Raw genomic sequence first — 26,038 nt, forward strand, 5'->3', positions numbered from 1 at the left:
ATGTCAAAAAATCATTTTATTTCTTTGAGTAAGGATCCTGATCTTCCTTAGGATCTTGTGGAGAAGACTTCAGATGCTGCAGTAGTATAAACCAATAAGAGCAACTGTGAATGAGTTTTAAGGGACACCATGGACTCTGACAAGAGCTTATCTAAGATAAACATTTAGCACATCATGCTTATGGAAAGCTGTCTGTTCACAAAGTTCCTTCTGGCTACAGCTGTTTCATATTACACATCTCTGATTTATACTGGTATAGGTCAAGACAAATGATCACTGTGCAACTGCTGGGAATTAGGTTAATTCAGATTATTTTGCTATAGGTTCTTGACTATTGCAGACTTCTGTTTGAGCTCTCAGACAGGTTGCCTTCCAGACAATTGCCTGGATGAGATTTTGGAGGCAGGTGTTAACTGTGGAAACCTACTTAGTATTAAACTCACTTGTCTGTTGCCACCGCCTTTGGAGACGATACTTTAATTTTTTTTTTCTGGTCATTGTCCTCCACAAAAGACCTAATTGAAAATATCTGTCAAATCATGTCTCTGGTTTCCCTCTTCTTCCCCCGCCCCTCCATTAATTGGACACGTATTGTGTTTGTGTGGGAAGGAAGGAGGCTCTGTACCAGGGTAGCAATATTGCTGGGAAAAGAACATTAAAATGGATAAAGGGATTTCCTAGTGGTATAAATACCTGCACACGACCTCCCTGTGCTCTGGAGCCCTCCTCTGTGTGTATATCCTGGTAAAATCCTGGAATAGCGTTTGAGGTGCCATTAATCCTGCAGGATCTGCTCTGGTAGAACACGGGACAGGCAGCTCTCTTGCCTCTCGGAGGGTATGAGCTGCCAAACGTTTGCTTCCTCAGACACCTTTGTGCCCTTGAATTCTGACTCTTCTCCCTCTCTGCCTCTGATAATGCACCACAGCGCTGCAGAGTGCCTGCAGGTCTCCAACCACACCACCAGTGTTGTGTCTACAGGTACTTTTTGAAAATACTCTTGCTCTCATTTGTAATTTTTGGGTGATAGCTGAGTTCATTGAATTCTCAGTGTTTAAAGTGTTCAGTGTCAGTGTTATGTATGATTGGGGCTGTGCCAAAGTAGAAGCAATTTCACAAAATTCTACATATGAGTGAGTCAGGAAAAGCACAAATGTTTGTGTTGAAGCTAAATACGTAATTTTCTTTAAGTTTGTTACAAGATTAGACTCAAATATGCTGCCAACTTAGAACAGGTTCAAACACTGTCTTTGGTATTACTACAGTCTTCAATGACAATTGTTATGTAAAATAATTGAAAGGTTGTTTATTTTGTAACCATAATTTAAAATATTATAAATTACCTTAAATAGGAAATACATTTAAAAGGCCACAAGTGTAAATATAGCTTGGGGGAGCTTTAAACAAGGAAAAACATTGCTTTGCAGGGGATATTGCAAACTGAATCAATACTAAGGTTTAATTGTGATGTTCAAAATAGGTAGGAGAAGCCTTGCCATTATTTTTGAATCTTGTATGTTTGTGTATATAGTCCAATTAGATGCATTTAAATATTAGGACTATTTCATCACTAAATATCTGAGCCAAAGAGAGTTTTCTTGCAGTGTTAATACTGCAGAGGTGGGATTCTGGAATACAGGAATTGTTGATAGAAAGCCTTCAGGGAAAGAAAAAGAAATAGTTGATTTATTTGAAATTGCATTAAAATTAGAATTTCATTTGGAGTCTTAACAAGAAAGCACATTTTTCCTGAAAAGCATTGGTAATAAAGCATTTTAATGAAAAGAAAAAGCATGTATGTAGTGAAAATTGATTATTGGTAACAGAAAACAGGATCATCTTATACATTAACCAAAAGGCTCAAAATATCCCAATACAGCTGTGGGTTAGCAATAGTGGCAGGGAATAGGAGAATTTAAATTTTGTATGAGGTCAAATTTATGTGTATGTATCACAGCAGTATTTTCTAGATTCATCTGCCTTGTAATGGAAAGGACACGACGGGGGCTGGCCCAAAGCATCTGCTCGCCTGCCACAGGTTCAGGTTTTGCTATTTTGTGTCTGACATCCAAGGACAAATGCCACTGCAGACAGTGGAAATTTTGGTTCAGGAACCACATCCAGAAGATGATCCTGTGAAAAAACCACCCTGGGAAAGCAGAAACAGAGGGTGGTAACTATAACGAGTCAAGATTTACACATTTCATACATAGATTAAGGAATTGTCATAAAAAGTGCCACTTTGAGTGCACATGAGGAGAATTTGTGTACAATATAATGGTGAAAGAATTTTGAATAGCAACTTATTTTAAATGTCAAAAGTTTTAAAAATGGATGTAACAATTCTTCATCACAAGAAAGGTGAAAATACTTCTGTTCAAATACTATGCTGTGTCATTCAGCTGATATTCTGCAGTATCCTCAACACTTTGACTGCTATTATTTCATTTAAATAGCATTATCCTCATGATTTAATTTTAAATCATGATTAGCAAATCAAAAATTGTATTTTCATGCATAAAATTTATAGTATGTGGATTATGAAATAGTGGAAAAATGCAACCAGTAAAAACTCAGATCTTAACAGAAAAGTTGAATTGCTCTACATGCATTACAGTTATTAACACAATCTTTATTTTCACTGTATTTACATTAGTATAAGCATGTTTGTCTTAGTAGATTTTATATCTGTGCAAGTATATTTAAACAGGACACTTTACTGTTATGATTACTGTTGTGAAACCCAAATATTCTAATCCCTAATTAAATTGACTGTTTTGATCAACAGGAATGCGTTCTTTAAAATGTGGTCTTACATATCTGAATGTTCATGAGCATTAATTTTTAATATTCTGTTTTATTGCAGTTGTTAGAGGGGGCAGTACATGCATTTTTATTCCTACTTATACATGAGAAACAGCCATATCTCTATATTGCATTCAGCAAAAATGGTCTCATTCTTCTATTACTGAGCACAGACCTGAAATACCCCCGTGAAAACACAAGAGATAAATTAACAGTGTGTTTGTTGGTGCTGGTGATGTAAAATGTTTATTTAGGCCTGACTTCAGAAGAATCCAGAATTTGCCATCTTTGTTTCTCTGCCACCATGCCAAAGCACTCTGAAAGGCTTTTTATTGCTTGGCACTCAAGAAATTCTGATTTTTGGACACATCAAAGCAGATGTCCCAAAGTACTGCCTTTGGAAACCCAGGCCTTCATTTGCTGTGGGGTTTGCTCGACAGTGAAGGCAATTTCCTGGGACCTTAGAATTAGTTTTTGTGTGAGATGGAATGAATCAATGTGAGGAAGTTGAGTGAGGAGAGGAACAGGTCTCCCCTTAAGAGTGCAATGCTTCCCCTACTCAGCACTTTGTGCAAACTGGGTTATGCCCATAGATTATACCAAAATCAGCTCATCAAGGGACAGCACGACAATTCCTAGTCCTGCCTCAGAGGAACTGAAGGCACAGAAGGCACTGCCTGCCTCACACTTAAAGACTGTGTCTCAAATCTTGAATTCTTACGAGTCCCATCTGTTTTCTCTTTGCTCCCAACTCATGCGTGTTCGTGCGTTGGCTTTGCCACGACGACGCCGGGACACCCTTGGCCAGGCCTGCACTACTCCGTGCCCTCCTGTCACTATGGGAATCAACCCTCCACCTATGGGGTGATGGCAGGTAAGGGGCCAAACCTCAGCTGGGTGAGCTGTCAGAGTGTGGATCTTAGCCAGGCCCCCCTTTAGAGGGGCCAATCCAAGACAATCGTTTGAAGAAGATGGGATTTGGATTGAGGCGCTAGAAAAAGGGTTTGGAAATTAGTGCCCAGAGTTCCCCAAACCTCTGCATGTCTTGAGAAATCACTCCATATCTTATGTCTCCCAACAAGTGTGGGAAAGTCCTGTTCTTTTTGCTCACCTCTGGCCGCTTCTCCTGGTGATTATCACTTTTTGAGGGGCCAGAAGTGACATACCCAACCCACCTGATAGAGGTCAAGACAAATGATCACTGTGCAACTGCTGGGAATTAGGTTAATTCAGATTATTTTGCTATAGGTTCTTGACTATTGCAGACTTCTGTTTGAGCTCTCAGACAGGTTGCCTTCCAGACAATTGCCTGGATGAGATTTTGGAGGCAGGCGTTAACTGTGGAAACTTAATATTAAACTCACTTGTCTATAGGTATGGGTATGACTGGGTATGACAAGTACCTGGGCTGATGAAGCCCTGGCTGAAGCTATAAAATAAAATGATGGCATAAGGAAGGGACAGGCGAATGCAGCAGGCAGACCAGCCATGTGATCATGGATTTTTACACTCATGAATGCATCCTGCTCATTCTTCCCTGTCCCAGGCTCAGTAAGAGTGAGGCACTTTTGTTCTGTGCAGGTTTAAGTAGCAGTCAATGACATAATGACATGAACCAAGTTAACAGAACTCCCAGGAAATAAATGGGACTTGGAAATAATCCAAAATCAAACTCAGAATTTTATTTCATTTAAGAATTAAAGAAATGCTAGAGTAAATCAGCATAGACTAATAGGGACAGAGTGTAGGTTTCCTTCAAGGTATGCAAATTTCCAAATTCTTATATTTCATTGTGCATTTCTGTGTCTTTTGAAAAAATTCCTGGCATTGTCCAGGTCCCTGGGGAAAGTTATTAAGTAATAATAAATCATATTGCTCAGAAATTAGTTTTCTTTAATTCCAAAAGAAATACATTTTTATTCTTCTCCTTTCTTTTCTTATTTTCACCTTCTTTTCTTTATTTTCTTAGGCATCAAGCCTGCAACTCCAGAGATGCTCTCAGCAAGTCTCTCCCAGACTCGCATCTTACAGACATGCAGCATGCCCCACCCCAACGTGGTAAACGGTGTCAGCACCTTGCAAAGCAAGTCCCCCTCTTTTAAAGCATTTTTCATTATTTTTTGAGATTTTTTTTTTGTGGTTATCCTGTATGGAATGTATTAAATAGTTCTATGGGGTTAGAACCTCCATCTCTGATGGGAATAATTGGGGCAGTGAAGAAAAACCTAGCTCTAATAAATGGAGGCAGCAGTGGGAGGTTAATGAAGTTCTGAGTTCTTCTATGTGGTTTTGTGTAGTTTAGAAAATTGGAAAGGATGACCTGAGAACCTGGAATTTACTGGCTGCTCCAGATACACTGAGGATTGTTAATATTTCTCCAATAATTCCCCCATGCCTCCCTCAGGTCAGAGACTTTTTATCTCTATGTACAATATCTAGGGAAAAATCAGCCTTCACTCTTAAGTGCATCTCCTTGTTAAGTCTGACATTTGGGAACAAAAGTTAGTGAAAAATAGTTCTGTTTTATCCTTGAGCAATTTCTTTTTCAAAGGATCATTCTGAATGAGTTCTAGTTTTTTTGTTGTTTTTTGTTTTCCTTTGCGCTCTTACCTGTGTACTTTCCTCAAAGAAATTTTGTGCTGCAGCTAAGGCAAGATAGTATCTTGTCTGAGCATCAAATGGCATCTACATGGAAGTATTCTTTGTGCCAGAAAATAGAGACTGGCAAATTTTAAGTGGCTCAAAATGACACAGATCCATCGTTCTTGTTGTGCCACTTAATTCCAGCTTAGAGCATGGATTTTTATTTGTGTAAGTTTTGGCCATTTGCCTCTTATTTAAGTGCTTCACAGTTTGCTAAGTGATAATATGGCTGTGGCTGGTGAAAGGGGCTATTGATAGGTTTCCATGTGCTGGGACAAAACAGAGAAAGCACATCCTGGGAAACTCTAACTCCTGGATTGTCACACGTGTATTATATAATTAAAATTGCAGGCAGGGATGACGAGGGATGACAAGGTGGCGAGGGGAGGTTTTTACAGAGCAGCAGCAGAGAACCAGCGCCATGAGCTCTCTCTTTGGCATTCTGGGACAAAAAAGAGAAAACACAACCTAGGAAACTCTAACTATTGTAGAATTAAAATTGCAGACATGGATGGCGAGGGGAGGTTTTTACAGAGCAGCAGCAGAGAACCAGCGCCATGAGCTCTCTCTTTGGCATTCCCAGGTGGCCTGACCCCCTGCCTGTACAAGTTCCCGGAGCACGCTCTGGGTGCCAGCTCCTGTGCCCTGGGCCATGGCTTCACTGCCCTGCCCCAGCCCCTGCTCACGGACGAGCCCACAGCCACGGAGTTCAAGCAGGAGTTCCGCAGGAAGAGCAAGCCCGCGGAGGAGCCCGTGGACATGGACTCCCCGGAAATCAGGGAGCTGGAGAAATTCGCCAACGAGTTCAAGCTGCGGAGAATCAAGCTGGGTATGTGCTTCATGTCCCCAGACAAAAGGCTGGAAGAGTCCAGTGAAAGCCCAGTTGTTTCTGAGTGTTGTATGGTCTGGCCTCTGCTGTTGTCTCAGCATAACTCTGATCCTGCCTTGCCGTGCAAAACCTCCTCCATTCCTTGAGGACTTGCATGGAATTAATGAACGTCAGCTTTCAGTTTGCAGAAGGGGACTTTAAACTTTCCTGCCCTTAAATTATTTGTGTTAAATGCAGTGAAAATTTTTTATGTTCAATAAATTCTATTCAGTGCCAGGTGCAATATTTTGCACAGCTCCAAATTATCTGCAACTTAGGGTAGAGAGTCCTTGTCAAGAAAATTAATCCACAAACACCAGAGGTTTATGTCCAAAAAGGAGACAGAGGAGTCCTTTTACTTTATTTGAATAAAGGGAGAGGCCATGGGGCATTCCCCTAGGATCTCCAATTTTTGGAGGATGCAGCCTCCTTTTTATCCCAATTTCCCTGCTGCATTTCCCTTCTCTCTTTCCCCATTGGCTGAGGTACTTGAGAGGTACAGACTTCCTGATACACCTGATACCGAAGATTTCCCTCCAATGTACAACCCTCCCTTTTAATTTTTAATCTTTAATTCTTCCTGAAATTAGGGGTTTTTCTTCTCCATTGTTTCTTTCTTCTTTCACTATCTAATTTCATTTATCAGCAAACCTAAAGTTTATTTGTAAAAGCAAATATCTTTCTCCATTTCATCAATCAGTGGAATCCTTCCCATTGTTTCTTTTATCTCCCAGTGCTAGTTTTATCTACCAGCAGACCCACAGCTTGTTTGTAAAGACAAATCCTCTATTCATCTCACCCTCATAACCATCTAACCTCCCATACCCATTATTTTCCCTAGACTGTTTAATCTGATGGTCTGCTGTCATTACAGTATACAGCGAGTGACATCCATGGGAAATCTTTCATACCAGTAGGAAGGTGCTCTTCCTGGTTTATTTTTTTGTGCCATGACACAGTTGGGAAGCAATTGATATCTTTGTTGCTGTGAAATAACTGCTGAGAACAAAGGTGGGCTTTGCCCTGTCGTTCTTGGCATTATCACTTATAACATTGCATCAGAATTAGAGGCAATCCTTTTATTTTATAAATCTAAAAAACTATAAAGTAATATAAAATAATAACTATATAAAATTATAAGTTTATATGGGGTATGTGTGCACCATCTCAACAGCTAGAAAGCCAGTATGTTCCATTTGCAGTCTAAACTGAAATAAAAGAAATTAGGGTTTAAAAATATTTGCAAACTGGTCAATTTTCCTGTATATCCTTTAATTGATGTCAGCCACAGCAATGGAAAACATTTACCAGGACACACATAGTTAATTACTGCATCTTCATCTGGAATTTTTGAGGGAACAAAACTTCCTTTGGTGTAAGCAAATCACACGGAGCCTGTAGAATGGGAGAAATGCAATATGCACAGGAAAAATAATCTGAGTTTGATCTTTACAAGACAAAACAGGTTGTGGGTCTGAGCAACACAGGGTTAGTGCAGTCAAAAAGGAGGTTAAAAGGTGCCTCATGGGACACTGAGTGCCTAAAGAGATCTTGCCTTGTCCTGGCACTAAAGCAGAAAAGGAGAATGGTGATCCAGTCCCTCAGCCATGGCAGATCCACGTTCAGAGAAATGAGCAGGGAGCTGTTGAGGCAAAGTCAGAGTCTGCATGGAAACTGCAGCATTCCTCTGATGACTTCAGCTTGGGTGTTGCAACAAATAACAGGAGACCAGCAGTGCCTCTAGGGATTATTGCTCTTGCACCATCTACACAAAGACATGGTGTGTCTGGATCCTTCTCAAATCCCTAATCCTGGAGTGTAAAACTCCAGTAAATCAGTGTCACACTGCACAGAAACCACCAGGAGACTGAGCAGGCTCTGAGTGAGCTCAGCGGGCCACAGAGGCCTCTGCAGGAAGCTCAGCCTGGAGGCACTGCAGCAAAGGGCTGAGCATCTCAAGGAAAGTTACCCCCCTAGAAAGCTTCAAAGCTGCTTTTTCCTCTGTTTCTGGCAGGTTATACACAAACCAACGTTGGAGAAGCCCTGGCTGCTGTGCACGGCTCCGAGTTCAGCCAGACGACGATTTGCCGCTTTGAGAACTTGCAGCTGAGCTTCAAGAATGCGTGCAAGCTGAAATCCATCCTGTCCAAGTGGCTGGAGGAAGCAGAACAAGTGGGAGGTAGGGAACTGAAATCCTCTAAATATTGATTTGCACTTCAAGAAGAATCCCATGTAAATATTTTAGGGCTATTATGTGTCTTCTGAGGACTAAAGACTTTGTTTTACCAGCTGTAAATGCTGAGGTATGCCTGTGTTAAAATATAGTTATCTTTTATTTTGGGTGAGCATGGAGGGGAAAACTGAAATGGATGGAGTGTACAGAATAGCAGAAATATCTCCTGGGCTGCTGGAAGAATTTCTTCCAGTCCCAACCCAGCAAACCAGATCCAGTCCTGTAGAGTAGGATCTGCAGGACAGCCCATTTAGCAGAGTTACAGGGATTTTTCATGAGCAAAGGCCTTTTGCATCTAACCATTTCTGCCTATAACCATTTATAATTGGAGGTAAAACAATGACCAACCATCCTAACAATGGAAAGATCCTGTGTGTGATACTCCTCTTGTTCAGCAGCACTTTCTCTTGTACCCTCTTCCTTCACAGAAAGTGACTATATTTTGTTTTCCAGTTCCTGTGGAATGTAACTGCCAGCTTTTGTTGTTTGACTGCTTCTTCTTTTTTTAATACAGCTTTGTACAATGAAAAAGTTGGGGTGAATGAACGGAAGAGGAAGCGCAGAACGACCATAAGGTAATAAATATTTAGGTTATTACAGGTTAGAAACAATTTTGGCCAAGATGCTTCTTTTTTCTTCTGTCAAAATTGAAGTGCTCTTTTCTATTAATGAATATCTACATCTTGGGCATCTAAAAGTTCCAATATTTGGAAATATTCAAATGAAAAAAACCAGCATAACACTCCAGACCCCCAATTAATTCCAAAGTATTATATTTCATACTTTGCTCAAAACCTAAGAAGTTGTTAGTCAAAAGTAATGATGTTTCTATACTTCTGTATGTGCAGAACACCATTCTATTAATTAGTTTTGTTAAACATCAGTAAATATTGAAAAACTATAAATGTAGAATGTAGAAGACCCATAAAAGAAAGACCAAGAGATGAAATAACTAGAAGTGGAGCAGATATCGTATTTCTGTAGCAAATACCTGCGCCTGACTTCCAGAATAATGCATGAAGTGCCCTCTCGTGTCCAAAGAAATTACAGCTACTGCTGAAACTTCTGGATGCCTCCCAGTGGTACACAAGCATGTCACATATTTGGTTTTTCAGAGTATGTAACAGAAACTGGAAGCAAATTCTATGTGGAAATGAGAAAAAAATAACAGTATTAAATTATTCTGTTTAGTGAACCACTCACTTTTGATCACTGCTGACTGAGGAACAGATGAGGGCAGACATTTGGAGAATGTGATGATGGCTAAAACAGCTGGCCATAATCTCTGTGATTTCTAGGAATGCTCTAGTGCTGTCTCTATAATTAGTGAGATGCAAAACACACAGTGTTTCCCAAATCTAGGTGATAAAGCTCTTCCTCTCTGTAAACCCAAATGATTTGATACAACCAGGTAACACCACTGATGTGCATTTGCTGGGATAGAAGAGTGGTCAGGCTTGTTCCAATTCCTTTGACCCCACTCATAACTAGTTTGTAGCTGTGTCTCCTAGATAATACCAAGAAGCACAACTATTTTATAATTAACACTGAAATTGCACTGAGCTTGCTGCCATTTTTGCCTTTTAATCACCCCGTGCCAAAATTCTGTCCGATGTCACTCTGCTTGTGTCAGCAGAGAGCTACAGAGTATTTTTAGTGTTTTGGGCTCCCTTCACGTAGAGAAAGAGAAACAAACCAAGTCACTGCCTTCAGTGTTATTACTTGATCTTTCTCTTGAACTAGTGGTGAAAGCCTGAATGTACAGAAAAGTTTTTAAAGGTGAAATTTTACCCCTGTATCCAGCATTGCCGCCAAGGAAGCCCTGGAGAGGCACTTTGGAGAACAAAGTAAGCCGTCTTCTCAGGAAATCATGAGGATGGCTGAGGGGCTCAATCTTGAGAAGGAAGTCGTGAGAGTTTGGTTTTGCAACAGAAGACAAAGGGAAAAAAGAGTGAAGACCAGTTTACACCAGAATGCCTTCAGTTCTATTATCAAGGAGCACCACGAATGCCGGTGAAGCTTTTCCACGTACACGTGGATTTCTGTTTTGCCTTTTGTAAATACTGTGTTGTTAAAAAAGAGAAAAATCAGTAAACCCCTCATTCCTCCTACATGCTACCAGCAGCTGTAGCATGGGAAGGATTTTGCTGTCATTAATTGAGGCACTGTGAGCTCGCCAGGACAGAGGTGTCACACTGCTCCTACTGCGTGCTCTGTCTCAGCCCAACATTTGACCACCTTGACCCGGTGTCGAGTAGAAGTGGCTTGGATAATGCTTGTTATCAAAGGTAATTCTTGCTAATTTGTTATGTGCCTCAAAGTTTGTTTTGGGTAGGTTTAGCTATAAAAACAGGAATACAATTTATCTGACCTCAGGACTTTGTGGCCTGAAGGGAAGAAAGATACTTTATCAGGGCTTTTATTACATTGGCCTTTCTCTGCATTGTACTTTCTTCTGATTAAAACCATGTGTGGACATACTTACACCAGAGATGGTGTGTTAAGCTAAAAAGTACACAAAAGAAGAATTTATGGCACTGCATGTTCCCCCTCTATTACACCCCACTAATTTAAAATAATCCCTTATTTGTCATCCTCCTGCCTAGAGATAATGGAGGGGAAAAAAATACCAGTGCCAGAGCTCCACCTATCAGGCAGGCACTGAGAAAACTGAATTAATGACTGTAGTACTCACCAGGGATAGATTATCCAGCCATCTCATCAGCCCTGCTCATTGTTATGGGAATTAGCCCATTACCATATAAGTATTTTGACTGTTTTCCCAGGACTGAAATTAAGTGAGTACACGCAAGTAGTACTGGCCCGATGCATTTTATTTTTCCATAAAACAAACCTGATGATTTAGAAAATGTCTATATAATAGGCCCACAGAAAGCCAGAGGAGTTTAATGTTCAAGACCACTTAGAAGCAGCATGTACAAGTTAAGTGCTCACTCTCCAGTGTACATTAAATTATCTCTGATACTTACTGCAGTGACCGTAAGCATATTCAACAATGGAAATCAGGCTCCTGGATTTCTAAAAAACCCCATTTTTATGGATGAATGCACCACTCTAAGCCCTTAACTGAGAAGAAAACTTCAATTTAATAACTCAAAGGGGACGAACTGTGGCTATGTACTCCCTTCAGGCTGCTTTCATCACTAGCATAGCTCATTGCTGTAGCAGAGACCAAGGTGCACACTTTTATCCACCACAGGTTACCAGCAGGTCATGAACTTCACAAAAAAAGTTCAGCTGGAGGATCAGCACTCAGCAAAGGTGGTGGCATGCATTGGTGTGCCTTTCATGTGATGTGGTCAAATGTTATGTATGTTGAAAACGCTATCTGGTATATAAAAATTATTTATATTCTAAATTATTTTCTTAATTATAAAAGGCTTCCTAGAAATGCTATCAGCCTGTACTTCCCAACCTCCTCATCCAATAAAGTATTCCTATACTTTTGGCACTCCAGGCAATGGTTTGTATCTCTGTTTTGGTAACACTTTACTCTTTTTAGCTGTGTGTCCTGTGGCAGTGTATTTTAGAATGCTCTAACAGATAGTGACCTCACTGTAACGTGGGGGTCTCTTGCCCCTCAAAAAGTCTCATAAGTGAAAGCTAATTGCAGCAACAGAGTAAAATAAAATGAAAGGTGACACATAACAAAATTGTCTTGCAAAGGAATGACAAAAGGCCAACTGGGGGAAGCAGCCACCATTTAAACCCACCTACCTGCTGCCACAGAAATACAAACAAATTAGAATTATTTAAAGAAAAGCTGGATGAAATCAATTTCAATGGCTGCAGCTAGAGCTTTACTTACAGAAAATGGCAATTCATTTTTTTTCCTCTAGGAACAACTTAATTACCACCAATTACTTTTGATTGGGGTGGAGGGGGGAGGACCCAACCTGCATATAAGGCAGGATTTTCAAGGGAGCAGCTCTATGAACCTGCAGGAGTTTAGCTGGCCATAAAACCAAGGTGGGCTGTGCCGTTTTTGAGATATTTGTGGGGTTTTTTTTCTTGCTCTTCTTTTCCCATGGTCACTTTAGGCAGGGTGTTAAAAGGACACTAGAGGTCAAAACGAGGTGTTACCACAATGTTTAAATCTGAGGTTCGGCTGTCTCTGAAGAACTGTGATGTGCTGAGCCCTCGAGTGAGGGGCACAACTGACCAAGCACAGGCCAAGCTGCTGAGAAAGGTAAGGTGAAAAACTTGAAGTTACTCTCTGCTAGATTTAATGTGTGTGCATTGAATGCTAGAGTCTGCTCAACTGTGAACTGCTCTAAAAAGCTGATGGAGGCAGGCTGTTCATAATATAAGAACTAGGAGTAAATAGAGGAAGATAGAAAGAAGCTTAAAACAAAATGGTGCTTTTTAACATGCTTGGGAAAAAAATATTGGTGGGAAAAAAGTAGGTGCCAGAAGTTCTTTTGTATGGAGGAGTGCTCAGATGAGAAAGCCACTTAGAGCTGGTGTGTGTAGAACTTGCACAGGGCTCGGGCTCTGGATGTACTTTATTTTTGAAACAGATTGGAAGAGTACTAAGGGAGGAAGCATCATTGATGCTCATCGTGTTCTCATTGCTCCCCTGGGAATTGCTGGGCACTTGAGGAGTAGGGCTCTGGGTAGAGCCATTTTTAGGTGTGTGCACAACTGTGTCATTGCTCCCAGATGGAGACTCAGATCCAGTTCCTATTTAGGTGTTAGCAAGGATAAAGGAGGGTAAGGATTGAGTGGTTTCACTGGTTTTTTTTCATCACTCAATGTGATTTAAAAGGAATTTGTATCTAAGCAGGGGGTGCAATTTTTTAGCCTGATCCAACATACTGACCATAGTTGCAGGCACATAACAAGCCTGCAAACCTACAGCATTTCTCACCCTGCTACCCAAAGATCTTTACACAGGTTAGAGTTACAGGATTGAAAAGGTAACTTAAACCACAGGATTGATACTGACACCAGCACTAGGTCAGCAGTTATAATGTCACCAAAAAAGCAATACCTTTCTTCCTGTTCCTCAAAGACCCAGAGGAAAGAATTCATTATGGAATTAAGCCCAATTTTGACAGTTCTTAAAAATCAACTGCACACCTCATTCAGAAAGGGCACAAGCCTTGGTGTTCAACCAAACTACAACCAACCACTTACATTTTATCCCTGTGTTCGCATTATGATTTCTCTTTCAGCACCACAGAGCAGTACTTGGGCATGAGGTTCCAGACAAGGGAATGCAAACTTGAACAAATCTTTGCTGAGTATTAAATTAAAGGCCCATAAGCAACTACAATAAATATGATTTTGTGCTTTATCAAAGCTAGTCAAAGGAATATTTATCAGAGCTCACAAAGAAAGCCCAGTAAGAGACAGATGTGTAAGACTAACCCTACAGAGGACAAAGTCACTGTGGGATAAAAAGCCTTTTATTAGATTTTTACAAAATAACTTGTAAAAAAAAAAATCACCCCATATTGGATATATGCAATATATTAACTTACACATTCCTACCCACTACCTGACAGGTTCAGTTTTGCATTATTTCTTTGAAAGAGAAAGAACACCTGCAATTCTAGGCCTGAAACCTGAGGAAGGCTCTCCTATGAGTTCTCTTTGCTGACTTCAGTCCTAAACAGTAGATGGTGCAACAGCAGCAGATTCACTGAGGTTTCCTGCTACACTTTGCCTAGCAGCAAAGTCTCTTTATCAGGTTTGTTCCCCTCCAGTTTTCCTGGTTTTGCTTTTGGGAGGTATTTTGATTTTCTCTTTTTAAAGCCAAGATGACTGTTGTTTCTGCTCAATGAGCAGCACCAATAAATCAACACTGAGGGGTAAATATCTCCAGCAGTGTCAGGGCTGAGGAATATCACACCATCCACAAAATAATAACTGGGAACCGCATTCTCATTTTGCCTATTTCCAGTATCAACAGTTCCTATTCCTTAGCACAATGCATGCTCCACTTAAAGCTAGAATTGTGTTGATGCAGTTCAGAGACCATAGAAAAACCTTCACAGAACCAGAATGCTTTTATTATAGTGTTAAGACAAGTAGTTATCATTTATGATCCAAAATTGTTCTCAAAACTAATATTTAGATTTAGTTTATCAATGTGATCAGTTGCATCTTAGCAAACAATACAATTATGCAGTTATCTTCCATTAAGAAGTACTGTAAAATATATACAAATGTTGCTTCAGGCAAATGTCCTTTTTTCAAGTGCACAATTTGCATTTCTGAATGAGTGCATCTCTCCACTTCAGCACTGAGTCCCATCAAGTGTACGGCGAGGTCTCACCAAAGCATTTTGTAAAACCATCTTAATTATTAAATTTACTCACCTTTCAAAGACTCCTTCTGAAAGAAAATCACAAAGGTACAAGATTTATATACATAAAGGCACAGCAATTCTGTTGAAACCAGCTATGTTACAGTACAATAGAGTTCAATCAGTGCCTTTCATGCAACAAATTTTACTAACAAATGTAACTCCTCTTCCAGAAAAATTAACTGCACAAGGAGTGTATCCTTCCCTTCTGGTAAGAGGAATTACAAGTTATTATTTCATCAGCTCAAAAGGAATTTTGAAGAAATACATAAAAATGCTTTTTCTTTCTGCCTAAATTATCTAGACATTCAAAGCTATTTCTCATGGAAAAAAAAAGTTTCCAACTAAGAGCCAAGGTGGAGTTTCATTTGTGCTAAGAGCTGGCAGACTAAATGTTTCTCTAATGATAGTTTTGTAAAAATGATAAATATTACACAGGTGTCGTAGGAAGTGGCATGACCAGCCACAGAACAGCCAGTTCTAGAGACAGATCAGGAACAGAGATGGAAGAAAACTTTGAATCCAAAGGACAGCTCTGGATTGGGTGTAAGTGAATTTATTGTTAGAACTACACCCCTGGTCAGTCCAGAGTCAAAAAGACTCCATGCAATGGATAAAAAAAACAAGAACTTTTCTCTGCAAATTCATCTTCAAGTTGTCATTTCTGAGGCTTCAGAAATCGGTTGCATTGAAAGAGTATTTGCACGTTGCACACGTGCGCAGGGCTGAGCCCCCAGCAGGCAGACTCTGAGCCGGCTCAGTCAATCCACGCCCAAGGCTTTGAGCTGGCGCTCGATCTCCTCGTCCGAGATGGTGGCGGCGCTCGAGGCCGATGCAGAGGGCAAACCTCGGGCAGCTGAGGGAGCTTTGGCCATCTGCAAGGAGACACGAGTTCAGTCAGAACAATGCAGGTTTATGACAAGCTGACTTTTAGAGTAAACTGTGTTTCAAAAATGGAATGCAGGGGAAAAAGCGCGAGCTGTGCAAAAATAGCCATACCTTGCCAGAGATTTCAATCCCGATCTCGTCAAGCACTTGATTAACAATATCTTGGGTTTCTTCCTCTTCATCAGAGGCATCAAAAATGTCATCCAGAGTATCATTAACTTAGAAGAAAGAAAAAAAAGTCCAGATTGCATTAAGCAAAAAGGTGACTAAAATGACCTAGCACTATCTTTCCACCCTCCCAGAACACAGCAGTAATACCACGGTGTGAGATACCAGCAGAAGGCACCTGGGTGTGAGAGAGGCTTCCTTAGCTCTGCCTTGCAAAGCCTGTGAGCACAGCCAGGGCAACAACAGGGTAAGGCATGGCTGTTTTTATAAAAATGTTCAGTTCCACCTAAAGAGTTCAGCCGCTGTATCTCCCCCCATATTAGATTTTAACATTTCTGCAAAACACCTTTAGTTTCATAAAAATCCTCTTCTCCAAGTATGTTGCCAAAATTGTTAACTACTCAGATAACTTGTGTGAAGCTGAGGTGTTTCCATCTTGGTCAACAGCATTGGTTTGAGTCCATGCTACTTAATGTGACCAACAAGGCAGGGATTGGGATGGGGAGAAGACTGTGAGCAACACCAGGAATTAGCTGACAGTGAACACATACAGGCAGGAACAAGGAACTTGCTGCCTCCCCAAAAAGTTTTTGGTGGCTTAATTTAAGAAAAAGGAGACAGAACCATAGCAAACCATCATGTGAAGAAAGCTGAAATTTTGCCTTAATTTAGATCTAAACTGATAATCTCAAGTCCCCCTACCAGTTATGCCATCAAGGCCTTGAATGGGCCTCAAACCTTCTTCCCCCCAGAATGTTCCTTCTAAAAATGTGATGAATCTTTTGCAGAAGATGGGAAGGAATGGATTCTAGATTTAATACCTAGACCTTCTAAGAAGTCTAAGGCTCAGCACTCCTCCTCAGACATACATTGTTTTGTTTGCTCTACATTTTTGCTGTCAGTCTCATTAACTACAGAAATAAACTTCAAACATCAGTGTTTTTAGGCTGGTTGTCCCCTGCCAAGAGAAGCCAGTCCCCTGCAGTGCAGAACTTACTCATCTCTTCAGTCATGTCCATCTTCATGTTTTCCTTCTGGAAATTCTGCATAGTTTGTAGTGTCTTTTGTGGATCCATTTTCTTATTAACTGCTTGCATTGTCTATTAATATGGAAAAAACTCTTAGATCATACAATGAGACATTAGTAAATATCAGTGCATTCATTAAGAAAAATGCTTTAATCCAAATTTCACTTTCCTTGTCTCTCTACATCCCATGAGAACATTAGGTAAGTGACAAAGCAATAGTACAGCCTGCACTTAGTAAGAAATATTTATATCTAGTGTCCTAATAAACAGACTCTTAAATGTGTGCATCCTTCTTGCACCATGACCCTCCCCTGGCCTTGTATTAGGAAAAATCCAACTGATCTGAATGAAAAGAATGGAGAACATTTCCTAACTTGAAAGCTACACACATTAAAGAAGTAAATGGCTGCAGGTTCTTACTCAGAAAGGACCATTTATTTGAACCACCACTGGAGGACAGGCCTTAAATTGCTTCTTGGTGTTATAATTTAATGGAAAAATTACTTTTCTCTGGAAAGAAAATATCCAAGTGTTGAGGAAGTACTTGTTTAGGGAGCACCTGTGTGTTGGGTGGAGATCTTGCTGTGACAGTGAAATATACTTCACCCATTTTACTGCCTTTGTGGGCACTGCTATGGGTACTTCATTCTTTCCTAAAAAGCAAGTTACTGTGGGATATCAGGTTCTAAATACAGAAATAAGCAACTCGAATGTAAAATTTAACCATCTTTGAGAAGATAAAAGAGATGGTTAATTAAAAGAGATTGTATAAAGCCACCACAGGCTTCACAGAAGGGCTTCTGCCTTCATGTCTGAGTTTCTCAAGGTGATAATGCATTATGATACTAATGTTACTTGAATTTCAAAGACTGTGTGCTCATGGTTGCATTATTTGAATTTAAGAAGTTGTTTTGGACTTGGAAGGTGCTGGTATAAATGGATGTCAAAAATATCTCCACTGATAGTGAGTTTATTTACATATCTTCAGAAAATAAGGGTTAGATGCATGAAAAAAATAATCAGGTAACAACTGGACTTTACAATGTTCAGAATTAGCAACATATATGCTAAGAAGTATACTGGAAGTATATATATTTGCCTTGTTAAGGCAACTGATCCCATATATTTTTCACTGATAGTTTTATGAGATTAACGATTCTTTAAGCTTCCCATGTCGATAAGGCAAAATGTCCACTTTAAAATTGATCAAAAGAATTTGGACCTTTTTTCCAATAATGTTACACAAATTGTACGTGTAATTGCCTGCTGTTTAAAAATAAATATTTTTTTTCCTACTGACCTAATCTTCATAACTACTCCAGTGACTCTGGTTTTGAGAAATTTAATCCAAGATCTATCCTAGATAAAAACAAGTCACTCCCGTAATAATTAAAAAGCAAGACAAACTTGTTCACATGAGTGCTGTTGTAAGAATACTGAGTTAGGTGTTGAACCTGATCAGTCAGACAAGTCCAATGTGTAAATCTGCTGCAGAGCCAGAGCTCTGTATCACTGGCTGGCTGGAATCTGCCCTCATGCTGTGTCTGAAAGGCACCTGACCACCAAGCCTTTGTGGTAATTCCTTTCTGCACCAAGTTGCATTGCTGTGTTTTACTGGATTTAACTTGGACTGGGATCAAAGCCCAGCTTGGTCTACAGTGATGCACAATAATTCTGCTTCCTGCACCTTGAGCTGAACAGTCCTCCTTGTCAAAAGCCAAATCCCTCTTTATTAATTCAGGGAAATAAGGGAAAGTTCACACCTAACTCAGAAAACTGAGATTTTTCACTCTTTTATGAGATGAGATCTGGGAGGAAACTTAATGCAATAGTCTTTCCTGAGAGAGCACAGAGAGAATGACAGCAAACTCCAGATTAGATTTTTTTAGGAATTTTAGATCCAAAGCAATAACCTACTTTCTTCAAAAGCCATAAAGCTATTGTGACACAGTGCCTTGATTTCTAGACAAATCATGCCCTACTTTTTCCCAGTAAAAACTGCTTGTGACAATAAATACAGGCAAGGCAATGTAGCAGCAGGGTTTGGGGTTTTTTTATGTACTAAAAGAGTTCATTCACTGGCATTAGTTTATTTTGGTCATGTAAACGTTTGACAGATGTCTAGACCAAGAAAGTATGTAGGTTCTATAGGGACAGATTGCCCAAACAAAAATGTAACAATATAAACCCAAGTGAGTTTTAGTACTGCAATTACCAAAAATTACCCAAAATAACAGAATTTTTGCAACCATATGCTGCATTTGAATATAAAAAAGAATATCTTGTGGTGCCTTACTTTTGCTGTGGCTGACATAGCTCCTGCCATCTTCATCTGGGAGTTCATGACCTTGGTTTGAGTGGACATGGAAGTGACCTTGGAGCTCACAGCGTAGGTTCGGTTCTTCTGCTTCCGCAGCTGCACCAGCTGCTTTGCCAGCACTTTGCAGGCCTCTTTGTTCCCAGTTTTAGCCATTTTCTTGATTTCCAGCTCCTGTGAAAAAAGGTGTGAGATTGATTCCACAGAATTTCCATTCACGCAAAGACTATAATTAAGCCTTACCGCTAATAATTAAATTCAAAATTAGCTATCCTCTTGAATCTTTTAAGACATTTAAATTATATAAATAGCTCCTTGCTTTTTTAACAAGGCTGTTTAGCAGAATCAATGTCATGCTGGTATGATCTGACCACAAGGAAAAAACTCAATGAGACTGAATTATAGTGTGGTAGCACACAGTTCCCCCAAAGACTGCAATTTCTGCATGATGTCACATTCACTTCTATGTGCACATTCAATTCCATGTCTGGATAAGCAGCCACCCTTCAAAAAAAGCCCCAAAAACGGAAGGAATTATGATGTCTAGTCAACTACTGGTGCCATGACTCTAATCAAGTTTGATTTCTTGCAATCAAACAACATCACTCGTGTAAGAAATTGAGATTTCTTTTCAACTTTTTTTCAGCCTCAAGAGAACCTCAGAGCCTTTTTGGGGAAGAAGTAGATAAAGTTAGATGACCAATAATGATGTTAATTAGATGACCAGTAAAGTTAGATGATCAATAATTATAGGCTCTTCACCCTTATAATTTAGCTGGACTTAAATCATAATAAAAATAGCATAATTTAACATGTGCTTATGCTGTAAGAAAGACACTTCTGTCTTAGAAAACCAAACCCCAATCTGTCAATTCAAAGAGAAATAACAATCTGTTTAGCCCAGAGGTACCAGGAAAAAGCCTGGCACAAATAATCTTGTCAGCTGGGATTCTTCAAAGTGTGCCTTCTGATTTGTAACTTGGTAATGTAAAAATTGCAACAACTTTTTCCTTTACAGCCTTTTTAAGCAGGTCTTGCCACAGTGGCTCAGTTTCCTGTACATGTCCATTTTGGTTTTTACCATTAAGTAAAAGCACCTTTTGAAGACCAGCTTTCTCCTGGATTTTTCAGGATAATATGCCTGCTATAGGTATGCAGTTGCTTCACTTGATGTGCACTGGTAATCCAGTGAAAAGAAAACTGCACTTCTAAGAAGGTATGAAAAGATAAATTCTAGCCCCCAGGACATGCAGAACAGTCAACTCTAAAGGCAGATGTAAACTGGCCCACTGCATTACCCTGACTACCAGAAAAGTTCACAGTTAAGTTTATTCCAGAGATGGCTCTGGCACAAAATCCCCTCTGCAGAGTCACAGTTCCTAAAGGGTGTGTCATACACACTATTTTTAACCCAGGAAGGTACAGAGTGGCAATGAAGCAGCATGAGACTGTTCAAACCTTACAGGCCTGAAATAGAAGTAAAGCTGTGCTCCTTGAAAGTAGTTCACAGAAGCCACAAAAATTCCTATAATATCACCAGAATATTATTTCCTTTTTTTTTTTTATCTAAAGTATTGTGAAGGTTGGAGGGATTAGTCTGCACCCCATATTTTAACAGCAAATGTTTGAAAATAGGGATTTTCTGAGTAAGTTGAAAGACCTACATAGATTTTATAACCTGATTTTTTTCAAAGCAAAATATAAACCATTGCTAAATCACTGCAGATAATCCACCTGCAGAAATCAAACCCTATCAATCAAACAGATTATTTTATTCCTAATTAAAAATAATTTGGGTCAATTTGGTGTACATTATCTGCTTTTGAGAGGTCTGGGGCAAGGTTATTGAAGTCAGTCATGTTCTTCTGGGAAAAAAAAATCAAAATTTGTACATTTATATCAGGTTACTGAACTGAAACAGAACTGTCTGCATACATTAAGGTATTTTTAGCTGTAGAAATAATATAACTGCATAACTTGGTTTTCTCAGAGTAGTACCTTAAAATTAAGGGAGGGAAAAAAAAGGTCTCTCTAGAGAAAGCACATAATGAAATGTTTCGAGATTGACTGATAAGCCCCTGATCCTTCTTCACCTGATTTGACACTGAAAATGAATATTTATTGTCCATTGCTACTTACATTCCAGCAGCAAATTTTAACTTTTTCAAAGACATATTTCACTACTCCTTTCTTCTTCTCAGAAATCCAACATTTCTGAAACCACTTAGTGTGGTAAATAATCAACACTTCAGCCTGAATAGCCACTAAAATTAAGGTTATTTCCATATTTGGAATATTTCATACTGGAAAAAATGCCTTATTTATGAGCAACCTACTATATTTTACATGTCCAAGGCTTTCAGAAACAGTTTCTCTGATCTTTTAGTTTATTATTCCCAGCTCTTGGTATTCATGCAACCTGCTGCCATGAACCACCAGCACCACCTCAATAGCTGCTGGAACGAGCTGGATTCGCACAGCTTTTCCCACAGTGTGAGCATTCTTCATGCATCAAACACCACCATCTGGCACATCCATTTCTCCTCTTATAGTGCCACACAGGTGCAGCATTCAGCCACTGAGTACTTGAAAGCTCACACATGTTAAGTTCTGAATACATCTTAATTTAGGCAAACAGTCCTACTATTATCAGCTAATTTTAGGGAAGTTCTGTCTGAATGAAATTAACAACTCTAGGGGTACTCATGGTATCCTGTGGTTTTCCAGTACTCTCTCCCACTGGACAGTCATGGTAACACGTGATAGCACTTCTACTTTTAATTTTTCCACCACAAGACAAGTGATTTACAAACGTTTTGAAACAAAAACCTTCTGAAGGACAGAGAATGCTGGGAATTGTAGGGAAAACCCAAAGTGGTTATTTTATCTAAACACATTGTTTCAGGATTTTCCTATGACAAAGGCTGAGAATCACTTTTAGACAGTAAGTATTTTCCAACACAATTTTAACTGAGAAATGAAAAGGGGAAGACAACTGTCTTTTCAGTATTTCATTATTATGCATTGACTGGTATCTCTAAAATCTTGTAAGTTTTTTTATTGCATGTGTGCGTTTTAAAGAGCAAAATAAAGCTCCCTGTCATACTTACCAGTTGTTTTTCCTGTTTTTCAAGTGCTGCTCTATCTCTGCTTATAGCCCTCTGTGTACCTCTTAACTCTCGATTTTGCTCCTTTATTATATCTGGAAAGAAAACATTGATAGCTGGGCAAAGTTTCTCAACACTCCATAAACACCTGCTAAGCACCCTGCAGACATGCAGAGTGAAGTGTCAACATTTCAGATACAGAAAATATTAGCAAAATACCATTTGGTGTGTACATCATCATTGTGTCAGCAGTGTGGGCTATATCCTGTTAAAAACAAAGCTGTTTTTACCTTTAACTAGGATGTTACTTTGCACTATAACCACAGCAAGAGCCTTAACCTCTCAGTAAGACATCTGTACACACACTTTGCTGCAAGGCCAGCACTAACTCAGCAATCCCACTGCTTTTCCCCAAGCCAGGCCTGACTGCAACAGGTAGGGCAGCTGAAGGAGCCTTGAATTATGAGATTTCAGATCAGGTGAGGAGCTCCCAGCTCCATAAAACAGTGACAATAATCCCAGCTGCAAGTCCTGGATCCTGCTCTTCTCTGTCCTTATTCTGCTCTGGGGGAGCTTCCTCTCCTCCACATCTGTGTAGCCCTTCTTCAAATCAGTCCATAAAGCAACAGTGTTTGAAACTTTTCAATCAGGAGATGCTTAAGAATAGTAAGGTAGTAAAGTGGAGGCCTTTACAACAAATTTCAGTTTACTGACAACTGACAGAGCGAGCAAAGCTTGAACACGGTCTGTCAGGTGAAACCTAGCATCCTTCATAGGAGTTGTGTGCACTGTGCTATTAAAAATTATATACTGATAACATCCTCTTATTAAAGCAAGTATTATTTACAGTCTAGGCATCAATCATGCTAGCTGCAACTAAGTTTTGATAGGATTTAGAGCACGTGCTTGGGTGTGATTCACCCGGGCAAAGGCAGAGCAGGACGCCTGCGTGTGACTCAGCATGCTCTGACCCACGTAGGGGAAGCAGTTACTATGGAGGAGAGATTCAGCTACTCCTGTGCCTGCACTTCGGGTGGGAGTCTGAAAGGAGCAGACTGTCACATAAATTTTCTTTAGAAGGGTAAATTGTAGAATCACAGGCCACCCTTTCATTTTTTAAGGTTTGAGGCAATTTTTCTACAAACAGCGAGAAGCCTTAGCATTCTTCTTTCTCAAAGTCAGAAATACTGTAAAACATCCATTGCTGAAATTATATTGATGTTAATAGGTTTGTAGCAGAAAAAAAAATCCCAAACCTTTAGTGGCATTTTAAAGACAGAATATACATTTCCAACCTTGCTGGAGATTGCCCAGTTCTTGGGCAAAGAAATATATAATTAAAAAAAAAGATGTGAAAATGACACCTGTTTTTACAATGCTACTACTGCTGTGAGTACTACAGAAAAAGCATCCTTGGGAGAGATGCAGACTTTTCAGTGGACAATAACTAAGAACTGAAAGATGGCATGGCATATAACTGCATTCTTCACACTGGCAAAACAGCAGAGAAAATAATTCTGAAAATGCTACAGGCAAGTAATTTTGAAGATAGATAAATGTATATTACTTGCACAGCTGCACTTGGTAAATTGAAAGAAAAAGCTTAATAGCTACATACAAGACTGGTTTTCCTAAATACACTAGTTTTAAAAAAACCTTAGTATAGTGAGCTGGAGAGGTAGGAACTTCAAGGTGATAGCAAACTTAGAATAGTACTTAGGAGACAATAAGGGTAAGCAGAATGCTTATTTCTGTAGTTTCTGATCCCCCACAGTGGCTTCAGCTAAGGATGGCAATAAACTGAAAACATTTATCTGCAGTTACAGACTGTTTAATTTGTTTTTAGAAGTGAAGGCCAAGATGAGAACTTGGTTCTTGTTTGTTTCTGATAACCGAGGAGAATTCCCAGCTGCTAGAGCAGACAGAATACGACAGGTTATTCTGAGATAAAGCCCTATGCCATTAGCCACTCCTGTGTGTCACACTGTCGTCACACACACCAGGGCAAGGAGGAAGCATTCCTTAAAACAGGCTGGACAAGAGACATCCGGCAGGGCTTGACCTGGCTCCTGCAATCCTTCCTTGGTCATGGCAGCTTAATGCCAAGTCCCCTTCTTCCCCTCTCAGGCGCCACATCTAAAATAGGAAGAGCCAGGTGGGACCTGTGCGTGTTCCCTGCTGTGACACACAATTGGTTGATGTGCAGCGTCATTTTTTGCGAGCTCTTTTCAAACGCCAACCCACCACCAGCTCTGACACGGGGCACCCAACACACCAGAGAGCCAAACCTGGGGCTCGCCAGCCCTGGGCACGACAACGTGGAGAGCCGAGCATCGCCCAGCGGCCTGCTGGCAGCTAAGCCGTCCTTTGGGGCTTTATTTGAGGATGGTTGTTCCTGCTGAAGTTTAAGCGTTTTGGTACCAGCCTGGCCACAAAGAACCAAGTTGTTCGCACAGCGGCGCGGAGCCCAGGGCCGGGCGGCGGCGGCTCCCGCAGCCTGGACGTGGCTCCCTCACACGGCACCGCTCGCGTCCCGGCTCCCCCTGGGCCCCAGCAACTCCTGCCGGGCCTGTTTTGTGTCCCTCGCCGCCACCGAGCGATGCCGCTCCTCCTCCTCCTCCTCCTGCCTCACCCACGGCCCGGGATGGCCGGGCCCGGCTCCCACCCCTCCCGGAGCGCCAGGAATCCCCCGCCGCGCTGTGCCAGGGCCGGCCCGGCCCGGGGGCTCTCCCCGAGCGCCGCCGGTGAGTCACGGCGGGCGGGCCGGGGCCTCCGCTCCTGCTCCGCTCCCTGCCGGGACGCGCGGCCCGAGGCCGCGATCCCCGCCGGGCTCCCGCTGCCCCGGAGCCCCGGCCGGGATCAGCCCCGCGCCCGGGGCCGTGCGGGGGCTGGGGGCGGCCGCTGCCGGGGGCGCGGCGGGGCCTCCCCGGTCGCCCACTCACCGTCCACGGTCTTCTTCTTGAAGAGCGAGGCCATGGCGGCAGCCGGACCCCCGCAGCCGCCTCGGCGGGCTCCTGTCGCCTCCTGCTCCGGTGACCAGGAAGCGGCCGGGCCGCGATCGCCCGCCCGGCTCCGCCTCCCGGCGCCGAGGGGCGGGCGGGGGCCGGGCCGGGCCGGGGCTCCGCGCTGCGCCCGCCCACGCTGCGGGGCCGGGCCGGGCTGGCCCCGGGAGGCGCGGCTGGCATGGGCCGGGGAGCGGCTGCGGGCACCGCTTCTCTTCCTCTCGGTGGGGTTTTTCTGTCTGTCCGCCCTGGTTTGGGCACCCCAAGCGGCGGGAGAGGCGCTGCGGGACCGGCCCGGCCGTCCTGAGGGCGAGCCAGGACGGGCGGGGATGTCCCGGCTCCCCGCTCCGTGCCTTGGGTTCTCTTCTTGGACTCTCTAAAGAGAGTAATTTACTTCTTACAATCTCTAAAGATTAAAATGAAAACATATCAAAAGTTAATTCGGCAGCGTGGTGCTCTCCGGGCTCGCCGCTTGGTTTTGTGAAAACACCGGTCTCGTTGGAAATAGCAAGTTTTCACTGTTTTTCATGTGCCCCTTTAGTTATTTTTCACTGGCTGAAATCTAGATCATGTGTACACGGATACTATGGTAATTCAGAGAGCTTCTAGAAGGAAACCTGGTGCGTGGGCACCTGGAGGGATTTG

The 26,038-nt window shown here is 41.4% G+C and overlaps 2 protein-coding genes across 5 annotated transcripts; one reads left to right on the forward strand and one right to left on the reverse strand.

Annotated features, from left to right (window-relative positions):
* The first annotated feature begins 839 nt into the window (after positions 1-839).
* On the forward strand, positions 840-10,566 carry POU1F1 (POU class 1 homeobox 1). Of its 4 annotated transcripts, none has more exons than XM_066568384.1 (7): positions 840-981; positions 3,327-3,332; positions 3,614-3,679; positions 6,032-6,277; positions 8,331-8,495; positions 9,064-9,124; positions 10,353-10,566. In XM_066568384.1, the coding sequence occupies exons 1-7, from the start codon at positions 840-842 to the stop codon at positions 10,564-10,566; spliced, it is 900 nt and encodes a 299-aa protein (XP_066424481.1). The 4 variants fall into 4 exon arrangements, with proteins under 4 accessions (XP_066424481.1, XP_066424459.1, XP_066424466.1 ...); XM_066568362.1 differs by lacking the exon at positions 3,327-3,332 and adding an exon at positions 4,775-4,888 and having other exon boundaries at positions 3,530-3,679; XM_066568369.1 differs by lacking the exon at positions 3,327-3,332 and adding an exon at positions 4,775-4,888.
* Positions 10,567-13,963: 3,397 nt separating this feature from the next.
* CHMP2B (charged multivesicular body protein 2B) lies at positions 13,964-25,473 on the reverse strand. Its single transcript, XM_066568394.1, has 6 exons — positions 25,334-25,473; positions 22,395-22,486; positions 19,264-19,458; positions 16,937-17,039; positions 15,883-15,989; positions 13,964-15,758 (listed from the first exon to the last, which is right to left on the reverse strand). The coding sequence occupies exons 1-6, from the start codon at positions 25,365-25,367 to the stop codon at positions 15,645-15,647; spliced, it is 645 nt and encodes a 214-aa protein (XP_066424491.1). The 5' UTR covers positions 25,368-25,473; the 3' UTR covers positions 13,964-15,644.
* Positions 25,474-26,038: the final 565 nt, after the last annotated feature.

The sequence above is a fragment of the Molothrus aeneus genome, chromosome 2 (genome assembly GCF_037042795.1).
Source record: "Molothrus aeneus isolate 106 chromosome 2, BPBGC_Maene_1.0, whole genome shotgun sequence".
In the NCBI taxonomy this organism is placed as follows: Eukaryota; Metazoa; Chordata; class Aves; order Passeriformes; family Icteridae; genus Molothrus; species Molothrus aeneus.